Genomic DNA, 17,846 nt, shown 5'->3' with positions numbered 1-17,846 from the left:
GGCCCTGCGGTCCCTGCCGGGCACGCCACACACAGGTGGCTTTGGGGGGAAGAGCATGGGGTCTGGGGGCCGTCAGACCAGGACTCCTTCATCAGGCAAGTGTGAACAATACTTCTCTCTGGCCTGAGGCAGAGCGCGTGCGCGGCCATGGCGGTCAGTTCTGGATGTGTGCGCTCTTGGCCCTGGAGCTGAATCCCCCACCCCGCAGGTCCTTCCTTTGGGCTACAGAGAACTCCTCACCCACTCCAATACAGGAAAGGCAGGAGCCCCGCTGACCTCAAGACCCCCCTCACTCCTTCCTCCTGGAGCCCTGCTCCCCTCCCACCCCCACCTGCTCGTCTGGAACCAGCAAAGTCTGGGCTGACCACAGCCCACAGGGTCATCTCCTCCCAGGGCACCTCCGTATCGTCAGGGTCTCAACAGCTCCAAGCTAAAGACATACGAGCCTTATGGTTTGTTGTTTGCACTTTTATTCGAGTAAATACAAAACCTGGAGACAGCCTGGTTTACCTGTCCCACCAGCCTCCTCAGGCTGGCGTGAGGCCGTGGTCACATTGTGGCTGCGCGGGATCCGTCCTCTAACCTGACCATCGCAGACACAGGCCAACAGCCACTTGTCGAATGAACCCTGCTGGCCCTCGTCCGTGTGACACTGACAGACATGTGGGTAAACATCTTTTTGGGTAAAAAACATATTTTTATAATGTACCTTTGGATAAAATGTTATCTTTTCTCCCCTTTCCCAGATCAGGCACTTAAAAATGAGAAATCTCAGCAACAGGCAACCCAGTTCATTAAAATTCACTGGATCTGGTTTCCCAAGAAAATTCAAACAGTGTAGGAGGAGACGGCATTCAGCATCTGCCGCCAGAGTCAGTAAGACCCATAATGACTAAAACGTTTCTGATGTGCCAGTGCCGGCTTCAGAGATGCAGGAGTTGGAGAATCTCATCCAAGGTTAGTCTCGCTTCCCCCAAGTTTCTGTCTCTAAAATTACGTGACAGCTTTAGTGTGAAACTGGTTTGATTAGTATCACATCTGTTGGGAAAAACGATCACCCTGTGCGGCCTGGCCTCTGATAACCGCACACGTTTGTTACAGCCTCAACTGCTGAATGACAGCTCGGTCCACAAAGAACCCGTTACTAGAACACAAAGTTACTAGTCAGGCAGCAAATAGTTTACTTACTTCTTAACTAAAGCCCACATGGTGAATGCAGGCTACGTGCTCACATTTCAGTTTAAGAACCTTAATTTTCCTAGTGAAAAGTGGCAGAAGACAGGGCCCTAGGGCAGCGGGGTCTGCAGAAGGACGGAGGTGGGAGGTACGGGCTGCGTGGCCCTCACACCGTCAGCACAGTGCCTGCCTGGGCCTGATGCCCGATCCGTGCGGCCCTCACACCTCACACCGTCAGCACAGGGTCTGCCTGACCACTTCCTGCGAAGACGCTGTTTGGAGAGAGTAAGGCTGGATGTGTGGAGAGATCATCAGCAAGGCCATCTGGAGGCCCGAGTCTACTTCCTACAGTAAAAAAAATCCCAACCACCTCACGACCACCCTTAACACAAAACTAAATCACTCCAAAAAATAATATACTTTGAAACCCTTTGACACATTTATAAAAAAAAAAAAAAAAAAAAATTTCCAAATTAAAAAAATCCTTTAAAAATGTTATCAATCGCCTTCTTATTAACAAATACAAAATAGTTGAAGACACTTTGTGACTTCCTCAGGTCATGGATCAGGCTCACGGATCCACAGTGAAGTTTTACTGCTAAAATTACCTACTTGGTAAAAACTCCAGCAAGAGCTCCATCAATAAAATAACTGTTTTGGAAAGAAGAATTACAACTTTTTCCAAAATGTCAAAAAGAATAAAGATGTAAACACCGTGTACTTAACATATTAACACAATATTAATTCAGTTAAATAAATACAAGAAAGTGGCACCAACATTATGGCAATTTTTCAACACAAAAATGTAGCTCAAGGGTATTTTGAAATAAATAATCGCTCACAACAGAAATGAGTGTTCTTTGCACAAACCAAGAATGTCTGAGATAAAGTGCTGGGAGCCGAAACGGCTCCACACCCCCCTTCCTGTTCATCTGTACGCACGAACGCCGCCTGGGTCTCCGGGTCTGGAGTGTCCGCCGTGGGGAAGCGTCACTAAACGTCAGGCTGAGGGCCATCTTTTGTCATTTTCCCTTTCTCCTCCAGTGTGTGCTTAAATATTTTCTTCAGGGTGTCGTAAACTATTGGTCCATTTTCAGAGTCAAAATTAACCTGGTGACAAAGAATATATGGATTCAGGACACCGTAACAGAATTTTAATCAGCCTGTTTTGGTAGGAAAGAAAGGGGGTGGAGAAAACCTGACTTACAAACACAGTTATATTCAACTAAACACACAGAACTCACGTCCCACGTTAATTATGACCGAGAGACTGTATGAGAACTGTTGACTGTGCCAAAGGCAAACTTATGAATGAAAACAAAAGATTCAATCCAGCGCCTGGACAGGTCCACTCACTGAGGCAGGGCAGCCACGGGGGCGGAGTGGTGAATCTGACACTAACTGCTGGTGGCACAGGGAAGAGCACAACAGCCGCACGGCTGCACCGCAGCCACCTGACAGGGAGTCCGGCTTTCCACCTGCCAGCCATGCTGCGTCAGCTCACAGCCGACCTCCGTGACACGGGACGGACCCCCCCCCCCCCACCTTAGCACTTCCGGGAGGAGCTGGCAGAGGCTCGCGGCTTCATCTGCCACACAGAAAACCGTCCCAGAAGCCAGCCAGCTCACCCCTTGGTGGGGAGGTACCGTGTCCGTGCTCATGGACTGTTTGCCCGTGTTCACCGGGACAAAGGGTTGAGTGATGGTAGGACACAGAACGGGACACCTCCACCCACACCCACACCCACAGAAACGAGCCACCCGGTCAGTAACCCCTCTTCCGGAGGGGGTGCAGGAAGGCTGTGCCCGGCTAGCACATCTGTGGACACAAGACCACCGGCTCAGAGACAAACAAGTCTACGACTCCAGACAGTGTGTGCGTCCCAATCACGGGGCCCCTTGCCCTCCACATCCCCATCCTTGACGAGGTGGGGGTGACACGCAGCGGCCCAGGCGGAGGCCACGCACACAAGGGCTTTGCATCACAGCCGATGACTCCAGGCTTAGGTGACCCCAGTGTTTGATGAGGGGCCGCAGTGGGCCTGGAAAGCTCTGGACAAAGGGTACCGGGACCTTCCTCATATGGCTGCAGCTGCTGCACAGCTCTCTTCAAAGAGCCAGCCCTGGACAAGAGCGGTCGGGGCCCCTGCTCACAAGACCATGCACCCGGGGAGACACCCAACATCTCCCAACCTCTTTACAGTTGGGTTTGCAACAGCTGCTATGTTTAACTTTTCATTAGGATCCTCTAAAAGGCCAACAGAAATTGTACAGAATTCCCACCACTTTTAGAGAAACAAACACTAATAATTTTTTTCAATTAAATTCAGAAAGGAAATCATACTGTCTATCCTACCTGCAAAGACTTCTCATTAACCTTAGTAGTGGTTTGAATTGTTCACTTTGCTAAGCATCCAGCTAAGCCCTCCCCAAGGGCAGGTGGCCTCACGGTCCCTGAAGACATAAATGCAGATGTGAAGGACCATGCACCCTGGGTCTGAGCCACTGGCTCTGGAAACTGTCAACAAGAGACCAGGAGACCAGGGTGGTCAGTGCCACAAAGACCCCGCGGGTAACGAGGAAGCTGCAGGAAGGACAGCACCTTGGAGAGCGGAGGGGAAGACGCTGTGATCGCGGACAAACATAACTAGTGTCATCACTAATATTTACCACAGATGCTGTCACTGAAAAGCGGGACTCTTTGTTTAATGACGTTTCCACATGGCCTATGAGAGGCTGCGGGGTAAGGGGTGCCTTTTCCCCTGGCATGGACCTGGCTTCTTGCTTCAGCCAGGAAGCACTGCTGTAAGCCAAAAGGGCGTACATACGAAGGAACCTTTTCTTTCACTTTCTTTTTTTTAAAAGTTTTTTTTTTATTTTTTTACATTTATTTTTGAGAAACAGAGTGAGACAAAGTGTGAACGGGGGAGGGGCAGAGAGAGTAGGAGACACAGAATCTGAAGCAGGCTCCAGGCTCTGAGCTGTCAGCACAGAGCCTGACGCGGGGCTCGAACTCACGAGCCGTGAGATCATAGCCTGAGCTGAAGTCGGTCCCTTAACCGACCGAGCCATCCAGGTGCCCCTCTTTCACTTTCTGCTTAGATTTGCTAACAGGACAGGGGACCGGGCCATCAATGGCGGATGCTGGATTCTCAGGGGCCGGTTACTTGTTTATGCCCAAGGCAGAACTCCTCCACCAGAAAAGACTCTCTGACTCCTACCAGGCATGTGATTTAGAAGTATTTTCTCAATATCCAAGTGTTTCTCTATCAAAGCTCTCTGTTCCAGCATTCTTCAAAAAGTTCATCTCTTTCTGATAGCACTGTTGGGAAATTAATATATTTTGGCTAAAGTCTACAACTACATTTGAGAAATGTCAAACACACTTCCATTAAGGAAAAACAGCTGAAAGTTTTATTTCAGAGCAGGTGAGTGACCTCTGGATTATGCCCCCTGCGGCGTGTGACCCACCTTGGTGAAGGCTTTAATGGCGCGGGCAAGGATGGCCTCCTCCACATCCGCAGGGATGGGCTGCAGGTTCACAATGCAGTGCAACACGCAGAGAATGGTCTGGTGCTGGCCCTGTGTTTGCAGAAATCAAAATCAAAATCAAAATCAAACAAGCGGTTTGAAAAATGCCTCAAGAAATAAACTCAAAGCAACCGCAGAGCCAGGAACTGGTTGTGACCAAGTACTCATAACCTCTGATACTGAACGACCTACCAAGGGCTCTATCGATATTCACTGTTGGGTGTTAGTGTCATCTGAAAAGCTTTCAGGAGATAAAATCCAAGCTGCCGAGTTATTATACAGAGTAAAAGTGAATACGCACGCAAGTGTCACTGCAGATCAAATGTCTTCCTTGCCGTGAACAGAGACGATCCGCTTATTTCTGGACAAAACTGGTTCTGTGCAGCTACCGAATGCTGACTTAGCACTGGGATAGACAGGAGGACCAGCACGGGGGACAGACAGACAGTGCTGTGGCCTCCAGCAGTGCGCCAGCTGGAACCTCAGGGGAAGGACGGGGGGTGTCCGGCTTGACCCCCCGGGGGCTGTTCACTTCAGAGAAGCAAAGGAGACACCTCAGCACTGGAAGAACTTGCGCCCAGTACGGGCGCCCCTGCTGTGGCTTCTGAAATCTACTGTAAGGACCTGATCTGAAACGCAGAGGACCCGCAAGCAGAACTCAACATTACAGGGCTGTGTGGAGGGGTAACAACTTGAAATAACGTAAGTGCCCTGCATGCGGGGATGGCAGTGAAGGCCGTGGAACCCGGGGCGGGTGCCGTGTGACAGATGGGCACGAGCTTTGTGCCAGATCAGAGTTCGAGTCCTGCTCTATACACGCTGCCCCTCTTCCCTATAAGGTGGGGCTGCACTCTGTCTGGGCCGTGGAGGCGAACAAAGCTGAAAACGGAAATTATGACCCAGTGAGGGCCTGGCCGACGCCCCAGGGGTGACCTCCCCCTGTCTCCCCTCCAGGTTCATCTCTGTCAGGCAGCTGCTCAGAGGGCAGCCTGGCAAATGGACTCCAGACACGGGGCGTCCTCATCTATAAGGTCGCGTGCGAGCGTGTGTGTCTGAAACATGAAATATGAAGTTGTTTCTGAAAGGATTTGCAGCTTCTTAACAAATGTTTGAAAGAAAGGACTTGAAAATGTTCAAAGTGGTGTTCCTAGAATCATGGGTATTTTCCCTTTTTGGTTTTGCATCTTCTTTTTTTAAAAAAATTTTTTTTTTTAACATTTATTTATTTTTGAGACAGAGAGAGACAGAGCATGAACGGGGAAGGGTCAGAGAGAGAGGGAGACACAGAATCCGAAACAGGCTCCAGGCTCTGAGCAGTCAGCACAGAGCCCGATGCGGGGCTCAAACTCACGGACCGTGAGATCATGACCTGAGCCGAAGTCGGACGCCTAACCAACTGAGCCACCCAGGCGCCCCTGGTTTTGCATCTTCTAAGTGTTATGCTGGGTGTGCATCTCTTCCCGCCTTGGAAAAACCTAAATGAGCCCCAGATATGGGATTCGGCACAAGTTCCCTTTTCCGCGAGAGTTCTGAGCACGAAGCCCGCACTTTGTGGGCCTTGGTTAACTTATCAACTGGCCAACAGCCTCTTACCTTCTCTAACAAAAACAACGCTTCTGCGGCCTCTGTGCGGCTGCCAGCCAACATGTCCACGTCCTCCTTGGTTATCACAGGCTCCTTCAGCTGCTCCACCCAAGACCACATTAAACTGCACAGGATGGAAGGGTCCCTTTCACCACATATTCTTTCCCAAGCTCCGTCTCGGGAATTCAGTTCTTTCTAAAAAGAAGAGAACAAAGAGGAAGAGAAAGAGGGAGAGGGAGGAGAGAAAGACAGGGAGAAGGAGAGGAAGAATGAGAGGGAGAGGGAGAAGGAGAAGGAGAAGGAGAAAGGGGAGGGGAGGGATGGAGAGGACAGGGAGAAGGGTAAAAGGGGAGGGAGAGAGGGGGAGGGAGAGAGGAGAGGAGAGGGGGAGAGGAGAAGAGGGAGAGGGAGAAGGGGAGGGGAGAGGGAGAAGGGGAGGGGAGAGGGAGAAGGGGAGGGGAGAGGGAGAAGGGGAGGGGAGAGGGAGAAGGGGAGGGGAGAGGGAGAAGGGGAGGGGAGAGGGAGAAGGGGAGGGGAGAGGGAGAAGGGGAGGGGAGAGGGAGAAGGGGAGGGGAGAGGGAGAAGGGGAGGGGAAGGGGAGGGGGAGGAGTGCAGAGGGAGAAGGGGAGGGGAAGAGGAGGGGGAGGAGTGGAGAGGGGAAGAGAAGAGGGACAGAGGGGAGGGGAAAGGGGTAGGTAGGAGAGTGAGAGGAGGGGAAGGACAGGGGGAAGAGGAGAGGAGGGAGAAAAGGGGGAGTGGGAGCGGAGGGGTGAGGAAGAGGAGGAGGGAGGGGGTAAAGGGAGAGGGAGAGGTGAGGAGGGAGAGGTGAGGAGGAAAGGGAGGGGAGGGGATGGGGAGGGAGAAAAGGAATAGGGAGGGGTGAGAAGGGAGAAGGGGAGAGGGAGGGGAAGGGAAGGAGAGGGAAATGAGGAGGAGGAGGGGTGAGAAGGGAAAGGGGAGGGGGAGAGGGAGGGACAGAGAGGCAGCACCACTGAGGTTTGAAGGCCCTCAGGCTGTCCACGAGTGACAGTCCCGGGCTCCAGGCTGTGGATCGGGACCTTCCCAGTGCCCCCACCAGCAGGTGGCACACTGGGCTGAGACACTGAATCTCTCTGAGCCTCAGTTTCGGTCTGTGAAGCTGGGGGCCCTGCATGTTGGGCCGATTTAGCTGAAGGTCTGCTCAAGAACCAGCCCCCCACCCCCCCCCCCCCCACCACAGAGGGAGGGTTGGCCTCAGCGCTAAGCTCTGCACCCCACCCTGAAACCACAGAAACTGTTCAGGAAGAGGGAGAGGGAGCCTTCCTTTTCAGGGTGCTTGGAACAAAGCAGAAATACTCACCGCAATGAAGCGGAACGGCAGAGGAAAAAGCGTGACTGAGAGCACATCTGCGTTACCCTGGGTGAGAAGAGCTCCGACTAAACCCCCCAAGACGGCCCCAGCAAAGAGCTTAGAAGGCGACAAGCGGGGCAAATGCACTTCTTTCCAATTCCCTTCCGGAGTCCCATGTGAACACGGGACAAGCCCGCGTTCTGAGATCCGATGGGGGGAGTGACCAGAAGTCTTGCCCACACCCCAAACGCCTGCAGGCGGCTTTAAATGCTGACCTCACAGAGAGCAGGGAAAAGAAGAGTTTTAACTTCTGATGGGGTTCAGACCTAGGTTTCAGTCAATACGGTGCGTGTGTGCTACAGTAATATGCATAATACTTGCCACATGCATTCATTCACCGTCCTTGGAGGCCCAAAGGGCACACGTGCAGCCCAGGGGAGGGGGCCCTCGCTCAGAGGCCCGAAGTGAGAAGGGGGCACACAGCATTCCCCGCGTTTGGCTGGACCCCAGACGTGAGGCTCCTGCCGCGCTGCTGCCGGGTCCCCCGGCTCCAGGTCCCTCTTCATTATCTCATAAAGAGGCCATGAAGTTCGGCTGTGGGGCCCCGTTCCCCACCGATCACATGCAGGGCAGATCTGGTGCGCAGTGTGACCAGAGGCTGGGCGGGACGGCACGAACCAAAGGCTCGCCCAGTAAAATGCCGTCACATTGTCACGTTCTCTGACACGACAGAATGCAGTTCTCTGAGCTGCACCCGCGCAGCTGTGTTCGGCCACAGGACCTGACCCCTGTGACCCTTGATTTCCTGGTCTGTGATGCTTAACTCATGAGGACTGTTAAGTTAACAAAGAATCTGTGGGGTATCCCCTGCCTTACGGGTTCCTGCGAGAGCAGGTGACGTAACAGCAGATGAGAGGGAACAGGCAGCACTGTGTGGTCCAAATCACAGAATTCAACTAACTGGACTTATTGCTCAAAGGTCCATGATGAAATCCAGAAAAGGAAACAGAGGGCAAGCCTATCTAAACCAAGGGGCTGTGTTCACCTCTAGGAAATGCTTTCACACGACAGTCCAGCCGCGCAGGGCTGGCCCACGAGGGGTCCCGCCACCAGCTCTGTGGCCCACGGCCACGTAAAGGAGGGGCCCACAGACTGAGCAAAAGGCTTGTTCAGTTTGGAGCGGAAAGAAAAGGCTTCATGTTGTGGGAAATCCGTGTGTGTTAGGTATTCACTCGGCAAACACCCGTGGCTCTGATGACAACGAGCACTTGCTCTGCGGTGACACGGCCGTAAGCGGGTGCGAGGTTCCTTGCCTCAGCTTCCCACCTCTGCACCTGGAAGGTTCCGACCCTCCTGGAAAGTGCACGTGCCTTGCTTATTAACTTAGAATACACAGGAGCAGCTACGCGAATGATTTGTGGGACATTATGGGCTAAGGAGCCTAGATCCCACGGAGCCAGGCCTGTCAGCTCCACACCTGGGTGGTTTACTAGCTTCTGGTAACCATGTGGGAAGGCCTGCCTTTTGTCTACACTAGCTGCTCATGCCGGGTGAAGAGTACAGCTGATTTGAGACTGTGTTTCTAATGAAAGTGCACCACAGAAAGGGGTTAAAATTTCACATTCCAACTTAAAAGCCAAGGAATGGACCCCAAAGACCCAAGGTCAAGAAAAAGTGACAGCACAAAGGCACTCCATGGCTGCTCCCGTCTGCTCTGTGGAATCACCCCCCACCCCCCCACCTCACTCAGCACTTGGGTCCACGACTCGGGGAAAGAACCTCTCTCCGTGGTTCTCCAGGTGCAGCTCCCTGACCTGAGTTCAGGTTAGAGATGCTCAGAGCGGCCCCCGGGCCAGGTCTCACAGGCCCAGCCAGAAGGAAGCCCCCCGCCCGACCCGTCAACGAGCACCCACACCCTGCTCACTCAAGCACCCTAAGTACTAGGCGCCGAGCCCTTTCTTTCACACACACACCGGGAAACCTCAAGGTCCCAAGTTAAGTGTTACACAAACAGGTCTTCAGATCCCTGTCACACTTAAACTTGGTAAGACTCTGTGTTTCGGCTCCGACCTCAGTGTTTCCCACACATTAGTTAAGTGAAATATAAGTACCTGCCACATCTCCACCTTCCTTTTCACGCCCTCCTCTTCTGCAAGCTCACTGAGATCTGCCAGGGCTTTGGCCGCCAGGACTCTCCTGGCTTCGGCACTCGGTTCAGCCTGCGAAGCAGCGTGCGCAGCGACCTCAGGCAGGTCTTTGCCTTCCTGGGCTGTGGGTCCAACCGAGGAGGGTACTTTGCAGAGGAAGTCACAGTCCCCGGGGCTGCGGGGAGTCTCAGAGCAGTGAGCGGCGGGAGCTCCACACAGACGGGGCGCTTGCTGGGGACAACGGTCCGGTTCCTGAGGGACATCTGCAAAGCTGGGTCTCACTGGATCCCCAGGGTTGTAGGGACCTGAAACCCCCGAGGAGAAGGTTCTACTCCGCTGTACTTCCTTCGCGGCAGTCTCCCTATGGAAACCCGGTGACCCCTCATCTCTGAGTCCTTCCAGGCCTCCAAATTTAGCTTGATTCCAGAAAGAGAATGTATTTCGGACCAGCGTTTCCTTACTCAGATCGAGCTGTGGAGACTGGGGGGTGTGACAGGGGCTTATGGGCTTCTGCTGTCGGGGGGTTCTGGCCAAGCAAGGCTGCGGCAGGCCCCGTCCACGGAGCTGCCCCCTGCCCCAGAAGTGACTCAGCCCTCTTTAAGTCAGAGTCGCTGTAGCTGAATCGCCTTTTCAGAGGCGTCAGGGGCTGAAGGCACTCAACATTCCGCCTCTTCCAAAGAGGGTCAATCTGCTGTTCGCTGGAGAGAATCACATCCTGATTCTCAAAATCCACGGCCACTGCGGCGGGCGGCAAGGAGTCTGAGGCGTCACTGCCCTGCCTCAGTAACTCTTTGTCCAGCTGCATGGTGATCACCTCAGAAACAGTCTTTTCGATCTCCGCACACAGGCTGGGCCCCTCTGCCACGTCCTCTGCCGCCACTGGCCTGTTCTCAGCTAAATCCAGCAGCAGTTTGCAAACGAGGTGGATAATTTTGGGTACGTGTTTCAGAAGGCGGGCCTCATAACCGTGAAGCAGATGCCGCTGGCGAATCAGATACTGTGCTAAAGTAACGGCGTGTGCCTTGGGGTCACAGCAAGAGAATATATTGCGGAGAGGGGTGAGAAACTGGGTAAATTCCCTTACACAGAGGAGCTGTCCTCGAGTTTGTATGGAATTGGGTCGCTTCGCCCGAACAAATATAATTGCTTGGTCAGCAGTCATTCTCGTGGCGAAAACCAAGTAACATGCTATTAAAACGCCTAGAGGTAAAGAGAAGATTGGTATGAAGCAGGTTATCGTTTAGTTACCACTCTTTAAGATTTAAAATTTGAGTATGTGTTAGGAAAGCATATTAAGAATCATTTTAAGAGCCACTGTAACTTACTGACTTCTTGTACAGGTGTTTATTCCCTGTCTGTATGTCACGTCTGCCCCTGAGAATCCAGTCATCTCTCTACCCAGAGAAGGACAGTGTGGGTGATGGGGATGGATGCAGGAGTGAGGGGGACCAAGAGAGTGTGGCAAGGGATGGGGGGACGAGGGGGAGGTGGCAAGGGGATGAGGGATGAGGGGGAGTGTGGCGAGGGGAAAGGGGATGGGGGACGGGGGGGGAGTGTGGTGGGGGGACGAGGGGGAGTGTGGTGGGGGGGACAAGGAAGTGAGAGGGGATGAGGGAGATGTGAGGGGAAGGTCCACCAAGGTGTGTGGACTGACTGGATGGGATATTTTAAGGGTGTTCAGAGCAGAAAGCAGACCGTGGATTTGATGTGGTCCCCGTGGGGCTGGGGAACAGGAGGATCAGAGGCTGGACCACAATCCCTCCGTTATCACCCCTCCCTGCACACTTCCTTCCCACCCCTGCCAGCTTTGCCATCAGTTGTTGCCACATTCCCAGCCTGGCATTTTTCCTTTCTGGGTATTTTTTGCCTGGGCATTATTATTCATATTCAGTCTATTTCTGGACTTTTCGTCTATACTAATAGTACTTTTCTCCAAACCAAGATATAACTTTATTCTGTAAGTACTTGTTATTAAAGAAAACAAACTTAGCATTACAAACATTACACATTTGCATTAATTAATATCAAATTAAAATGAATAACATACTGGTGATAATTGATCAATTAATCCAACAATAACAGTTGAGTAATATCAAGATAAAAGGCAAATCAGAAGACGTGCGTGTGGTTCGCCAAGTCTGTTAAGCAAGCAGGACGGAGCCCCTGCCCTCCCAACGCTCCCAGGCACGTGGAGACCTGGGGGCTGGCGCACAGCTCAGGTGTCTGCTTGGACCAGGCTACAATTAAGATTCTAACCTTACGGTATTTGCTTTTGTAATAGTATCAGCACTACACCGAGATTTGCTGCATTTTTAAGTAAAATCATTGATTTTTACATAGAATTTGAAGCACAGATAGACTCCCGTCACCACCCAAATCCTTCCAGCCCTGAATTCAAATCCTGGCTCTGCCACTTACTCAGCGTAGCAAACTACTTAACCTCCTTCAACGTGCACGTTGTTGCCAAAGACTTAAAAAAACAAAAGTGTAAAATGCCTAGAACACACCAAATGAAACAATGCTTTCTATTCTCATTACTTTGGTTAAGGAAAATGCCATTTTTAAAATACATTAACTATTAAAGTGTTGGGTTTTTTTTTTTCCTTTGAAGAAGAAAAACCAGACGGATCATTTAGTGAGCCGTGGAAACCTATCTGTTTACTAAATATGATGAGTTTTCAGTCCTAGGTCTTTCAAAAATACTCTCACAAATAAATGGTCACTGAAACTGTCTTTTCCAAAGATAGTTCAAATTTCTTTCAGTGGTTTCTTTCATTTGAATCCAAAACTCTGACAGGATTCTGAAAACTACTTCTCTTCTCTCCTCGTATTAGGAAGCATCGCTCTGTCCAGGTTTAGATATGCTCTAAGACAGTAAGTCCACTTCCTAGAATTTACCTGTTCGACCAAGCCCTGCATGACAATGGATGGCTACTTTCCCTTCCTGTAAGGCAAATGTCGTCACCTTCACCATGTCTAAGACAGTGGTAAGCGATGCCACACCGTAATCCTTCCATCCGAAATTGTAGAAATAGACTGGACAATGAAACAGAGAACAGAGAAGAAAAATCAACATAAAGGACAGTACGTGAGCAGCCATGTGAAGGAAGCGTGTGGATTCGTGAAAAGCGCACAGCTGTGAGGCAGGCTGGCTGCACCGCACGCGGAGGCTAAAATAATAGGTTCTTTATATTTCCGGTAAATTCACTGTTTGCATTTCTTACAAAGCACATTCTCTATTACTCAAGACATTTCCTGCTAAAACTCAGCCAGAAACAATTAAGGAGAAACAGGACTGCAGATTAATAAAGGCCACGACCTTCACCCAAATTACTCAGCCACAGAAGGACAGCACGCCATCTTGTTCAAGAGTGGAAATGCGTTTAAAGGACTGGCAAGTGGCACAAGCTGGGTGCATACAGATTTTCCACCTAGTGGAGACAAAAAAGCGAGGCACACGCTTCTTAGAAACAAGTCCCCAAAGTGGCCTGGGCTGGTCCTTTCCAGCCTGGTGAGAATGGCACGTGTTGAGTGACCCCATCCCTCGGCTCCCGGACTTGGGCTCCTGGGACTGCCCAGTAAAGAACCCCTGAGTACCACCCAGGGGCAGAGTTGGGCTTCAGTAACAGCATGAGTGAGTGCTGTGTTCCAGTCCCGCTGCCATGAGTAAGCCGTGTGGTCTGAGTCGGAACAGAGAGCAGTACCACGGGATGGGACGGATGGGTAGGACAGGTCTGGCACACTATGATGGCAATTCATGCACGCTTTGTTTCTACAGGGCTCCTCCCAAGATTGCTCGCACGGGACAAAAGAAATCCTGTACTTTCAACAGCAACGCCAGAGAAGAATGGTCGCATTATCTAGAATCAGTCAGCTCATCTCCCCCGTCGGGAGCCTACAGTAAGCGTTCGTTCATTCCATCACCCTCTGACCCAAGAGCGGAGTGGGCGAAAGCCTGGGTGCTGTCCTTGGTAACTCACGGAGGGGAAGTGGGGGACTTACTGCCGGCCTCCATGAAAGCTTCAGGAAGATACGTGAAGCCACTTTCTTGTTCCAGGGGGTTCCCGCAGCTGGCATGCTCCCCAGGGCGCTGCAGGTTGATGATTGTTTTTATGCCATGGCTTACCGGAGAAAAGAAAGAAGTTACCATATTGAGAGCTAGAGTTTTAAAAAAATCAACCATCTTTTGGCATTAATAAACATTACTAATAACTCTCAAAACCTTAACTTCCTAGTTGAAAGAAGCCCTTCACTGCCTACTCTTTGACCATTTGAAGTCAAAAGTGACAGACAAGGAGACGCGAGCTGGCTTATCGAAGTGTGTCAGCGTGCAGCATTTACCTTCGGAACTGCTCGATGATGCAGTACTTCTCGAGGAGCTCAGTGGACGGGCGAGCCATGGCCAAGATGTTGTCAGTGACCCTGCGGTGGGAGGACGGGGCTGGTGAGATACACAAAACCTGGAACGTTCTAGCTCTAAGTACTGAGAGAACGAGTCATCAAGTCCCTGTTTTTTTTACGATTTCAACAGTTGTAGAACAATTTTCTTATACAGCTCTCGCTTCAATTTTGCATCACAATTAGGGCTCTAAGAGACCCTGAAAGCCTGGAAAAAATTCCAGGACCGTAAAGTATTTGTGGACTGCAGCAGAGTGTTTTCAAGGACTCTCATGAGATTCTAGCAGACGTGACAGAGCCACCTCATCGGGCATCAAAGGCAATTCTGCCCCCCGGTCACCCGTTGTGTGAGGCAGGGATAACGCCTGCCTCGTGGGGTTGGCATGACAATTCGACAAGGTGTGGGTGTAAAGTCTTTAGCACAAATCCTGGCGCGAGTGGTTATGAATAAATGCCGACTTATTGTGATTTAGCGAAACATCTGGGCTTTGGGGTCAGCCGGGTCTGGTTTCAAACGCTGGCTTTTCTGCTTTCTAGCTAAGTAGTAGATTACTTAGTTGCTCCGGACTCAATCCTCTCATCACTAAAAGGACATTAACAAGGTCTACTTTTCCAGCGCTTCATGAAGATGACATTATAAGGTGACAGTGTCTAGCAGAGTGCCTGGCCTGTAGACGAATGGATTTTTATGGAATGTACGAATGGACAGAGGCCCGACAGACAGCGGATCCTGCTTAGGGCTCTAGTGAGAAACACCGGGCAGTCCATCGGGGGCTGTGGGCCACATGAACCTGAGCAGTAACAGAGACATCGGCTGAGCTGATCAGGGTCCAGAAGGATACCGCAACTCTCCCCCAGGGCAAGTCCTGACATTTAACGGGGACCCCCCAAATTCAGCAGTAGTTAGACCAAGGCGAGGACAGAAGGACCATGAAAGCATCAGAGGTGAAAGACTCAGATGGATTAGTCAACAGTGAAACAAAAATATTCATGTGGCCTTGAGCTGCATTATTAGAAATTTAGGGTCCGACCACATCTCAGGAACATTGTTTGCTTTCTCACCACACTTCTCAGGCTGGGATGCGATCTGTGGGGAACAGTGGGGACAGCCGACCCGATTCCACCACCACACGCATACCAGCAAGCCCAGGACGCAAGAGCGCGGGGTGCAGTCGGGTAAGCGGGTCGACAAACGTCTGACCTGGAAGTGGGATTCCCGCTGCAAGAAATGACTCACTGCTAGAGTTCTTTAAACGGTGAACTCTTAGTGGGTTTCAGACATGATGTGGCTTGATTACCAGACGTTTTCAGAGGTATCACTACATCAAAACAGGCATACTTGACAGTTCACTGTTAAGAACAGAAAGCGGTATGACCGAATGCTGAGCGAGCCGCATCCCATGCTACGCACGAGGCGTGTGCCTTACGCCATCCTGAGCCAACGTGGCGCACGGCTCCCCACCGAGGCAGATGGGCAGCGTGTGCACCCACGCGCGCCCTTTCACACGGCAGACGGGAGCAAACAGGAGGCCAACGGTACCTGCGTCAGACCAGGAAACCACACACGCACCTCGTAACTTCTCAAACTTAGAGCCGAATCCATTATTTCCAGTAACTTCTGACATGTAAGACCTCCCCGGTTACCGTTTCTTTAAGATACTTTACACACGTCATTTCACTTGCTTAAAAAAACGCTATGGGGTGGTTTTATTATTTCCATCTCACCGACGAGGAAACGAGGTTTCACACCGCTCCTGGAGCTGCCGGCCCGCAGGCTGCACAGCCCCACCGCCCTGCGCAGGTGCCCAGGACCACTCACCAGGACGAGTAGACCCCCTTAATGGCTTGCTCCTGCTCGCTCCAGCGCGCCGGGTTTTCGTACTTGCAAGCTCTGCCGCCACACGCCACGGAGCAGGCCACGTGTCCAGGAATCACGTGTCGCAGCCGCTCTCCGACCTTCGTGTACTTTGGCGTCGGACGCCCTGGATTTCCTAGAATGTACACGGAAGGGAAGATTCAAAACCCAGTCTCCAGATGGAAGAGTAACGTGAGAACGCCCTCCAGGATTGGAGACGACGGCCCTGCTGCACCCCCTCGTTCTGCCACAGTGAAACCGCTGTCTTGTGCTCTAAGAGCAGGACCTCCCGACACAGAAGAGGCGCTCGCACACGATCACCTCCACGTGTCACACTGGTGGCGAAGAAGAAGAAACCGTAAAAGCAGATCTTTTACAAGGGCATGGGTTTTTTCAAAAATTATGTTTTCGTGAAAAAGCACAAAACATCCGATCACTTTATCTCCTATTCCATGTCCACTGAAGCCCTGAGTGCAACAGACGGTAAAAAGCAGAACGCAGAATTAACTGTCAAAACCTAGACGGTCTCAACACAGCATGCCACCTGCAGTCTCAGTTCATACTCAAAGCTGTGGCAATCTGAAAGAAGGAAAAGAGCTTTACTTTTTCTCTGGAGGCACGCTGAGTCCCTGTCGGCGCGGCGGACGGAGGCCACGGCCACCATCACCTGCAGAGAGGACGAGGACAGCGTCTGGGCGGCGGAGCCCCGGCGGCCCTGCTGCAGCTGCAGGACAGGGTCCGAGGCCGAGTGGCGGCGGCCCTGCAGGAAGGCGCTGAGGAAGGGCAGGGCAGAGCCCCGCCGGGGCAGGTCCTGCATGGCCGGGGATGGCAGCGCCAGCCTGCTCCGCCACCAACTCACTCACTGAGCCCAGAGCACCAGCCTGCGATCAGCCTGCGAGATCCACCAGCCGCTCAGGATAGGCGGGCTTGTTGCCACGGTGACGAACAAAGAAACTACTGATTCCCACTCAGAGCTGCATCCTCGAAATCCCACATGAATGGACTGCAGTTTGGAGGGATTGTTGGAGCAGGGGGAAGAGGAACGTGTATTTTCAGTAGATTATATACTTAAGTTGTAATGAGTCTCTTTTTTCTCAGACTCAGCTGAAGTCCTGACAGATCAAAGAATTACATCTAACAACACATTGTGATGAATTAAGAAAAATGTGTTTATGACACAAACACTGCCTTTTATACACACTTTAAAAGGTTTAAATTCTGCTGTTCTTCTCGTATCTATTCTCTGAACGTTCTGAAAACCCTTCGGTTTCCACCCCTCTGTGCACAGAGCAGAGAAGTGAACCATAATGAAGGATTCGCAGTACAGCTCGTGACGTTATGAAAACACCATTCAGTTCTTCAAAACCAAAGCCCCCTGTAATTTTCTCGATAGAACTTTTTAAAAAATACCGGGACAGAACAAATAAAGACGTGTGTAGCGCTGATGTCTTAATCAGAAGACCTTTACTTTCGTATTTTTATTTTCAGGACGTGACAACGCAATCCCTGGTCATGCCTTTATCGGGCTGAGACAACAGCCAGGCCTCTCAGAAACTCAGATGCAATTCTGTGCCTTTTGTCACTGACTGCGGGGGGGCGAGGGGGGGGGAGGACAATGCTTCAGGAATGTCCTGGTGGAGGCGTGCAGCAAAAATTCACTAAGTACCACATTCTTGTCAGGAGCTGGGTGAGGAGGAGGCTTCAAGCTGAGAACAGACAATCCAGCACTGAAGTCCGCCTCCTCCCTCGGGAATGTGGGCTGCGCCTGCCCCGTCTCTCTGCGTCTCTCTGTCTCTCCAGGTGGTGTTTCAGCCGCGTGCACAGAG

General features: G+C 51.6%; 1 protein-coding gene across 1 annotated transcript; it reads right to left on the bottom strand.

Annotated features, from left to right (window-relative positions):
- Nucleotides 1-453: 453 nt before the first annotated feature.
- Nucleotides 454-16,875, bottom strand: PTPDC1 (protein tyrosine phosphatase domain containing 1). The gene is given in 10 exon segments (XM_019434328.2): nucleotides 454-2,286; nucleotides 4,647-4,757; nucleotides 6,300-6,485; nucleotides 9,732-10,289; nucleotides 10,291-10,967; nucleotides 12,666-12,803; nucleotides 13,770-13,888; nucleotides 14,109-14,189; nucleotides 15,985-16,156; nucleotides 16,624-16,875. Coding segments are annotated over 10 exon segments (2,373 nt in total). The 5' UTR covers nucleotides 16,838-16,875; the 3' UTR covers nucleotides 454-2,169.
- Between the last annotated feature and the right edge of the window lie 971 nt (nucleotides 16,876-17,846).

Source organism: Panthera pardus, unplaced genomic scaffold (genome assembly GCF_024362965.1).
Source record: "Panthera pardus isolate Hobbes unplaced genomic scaffold, ASM2436296v1 HiC_scaffold_20, whole genome shotgun sequence".
NCBI classification, from domain to species: Eukaryota; Metazoa; Chordata; class Mammalia; order Carnivora; family Felidae; genus Panthera; species Panthera pardus.
This window is presented reverse-complemented; position numbering and strand designations above follow the sequence as displayed.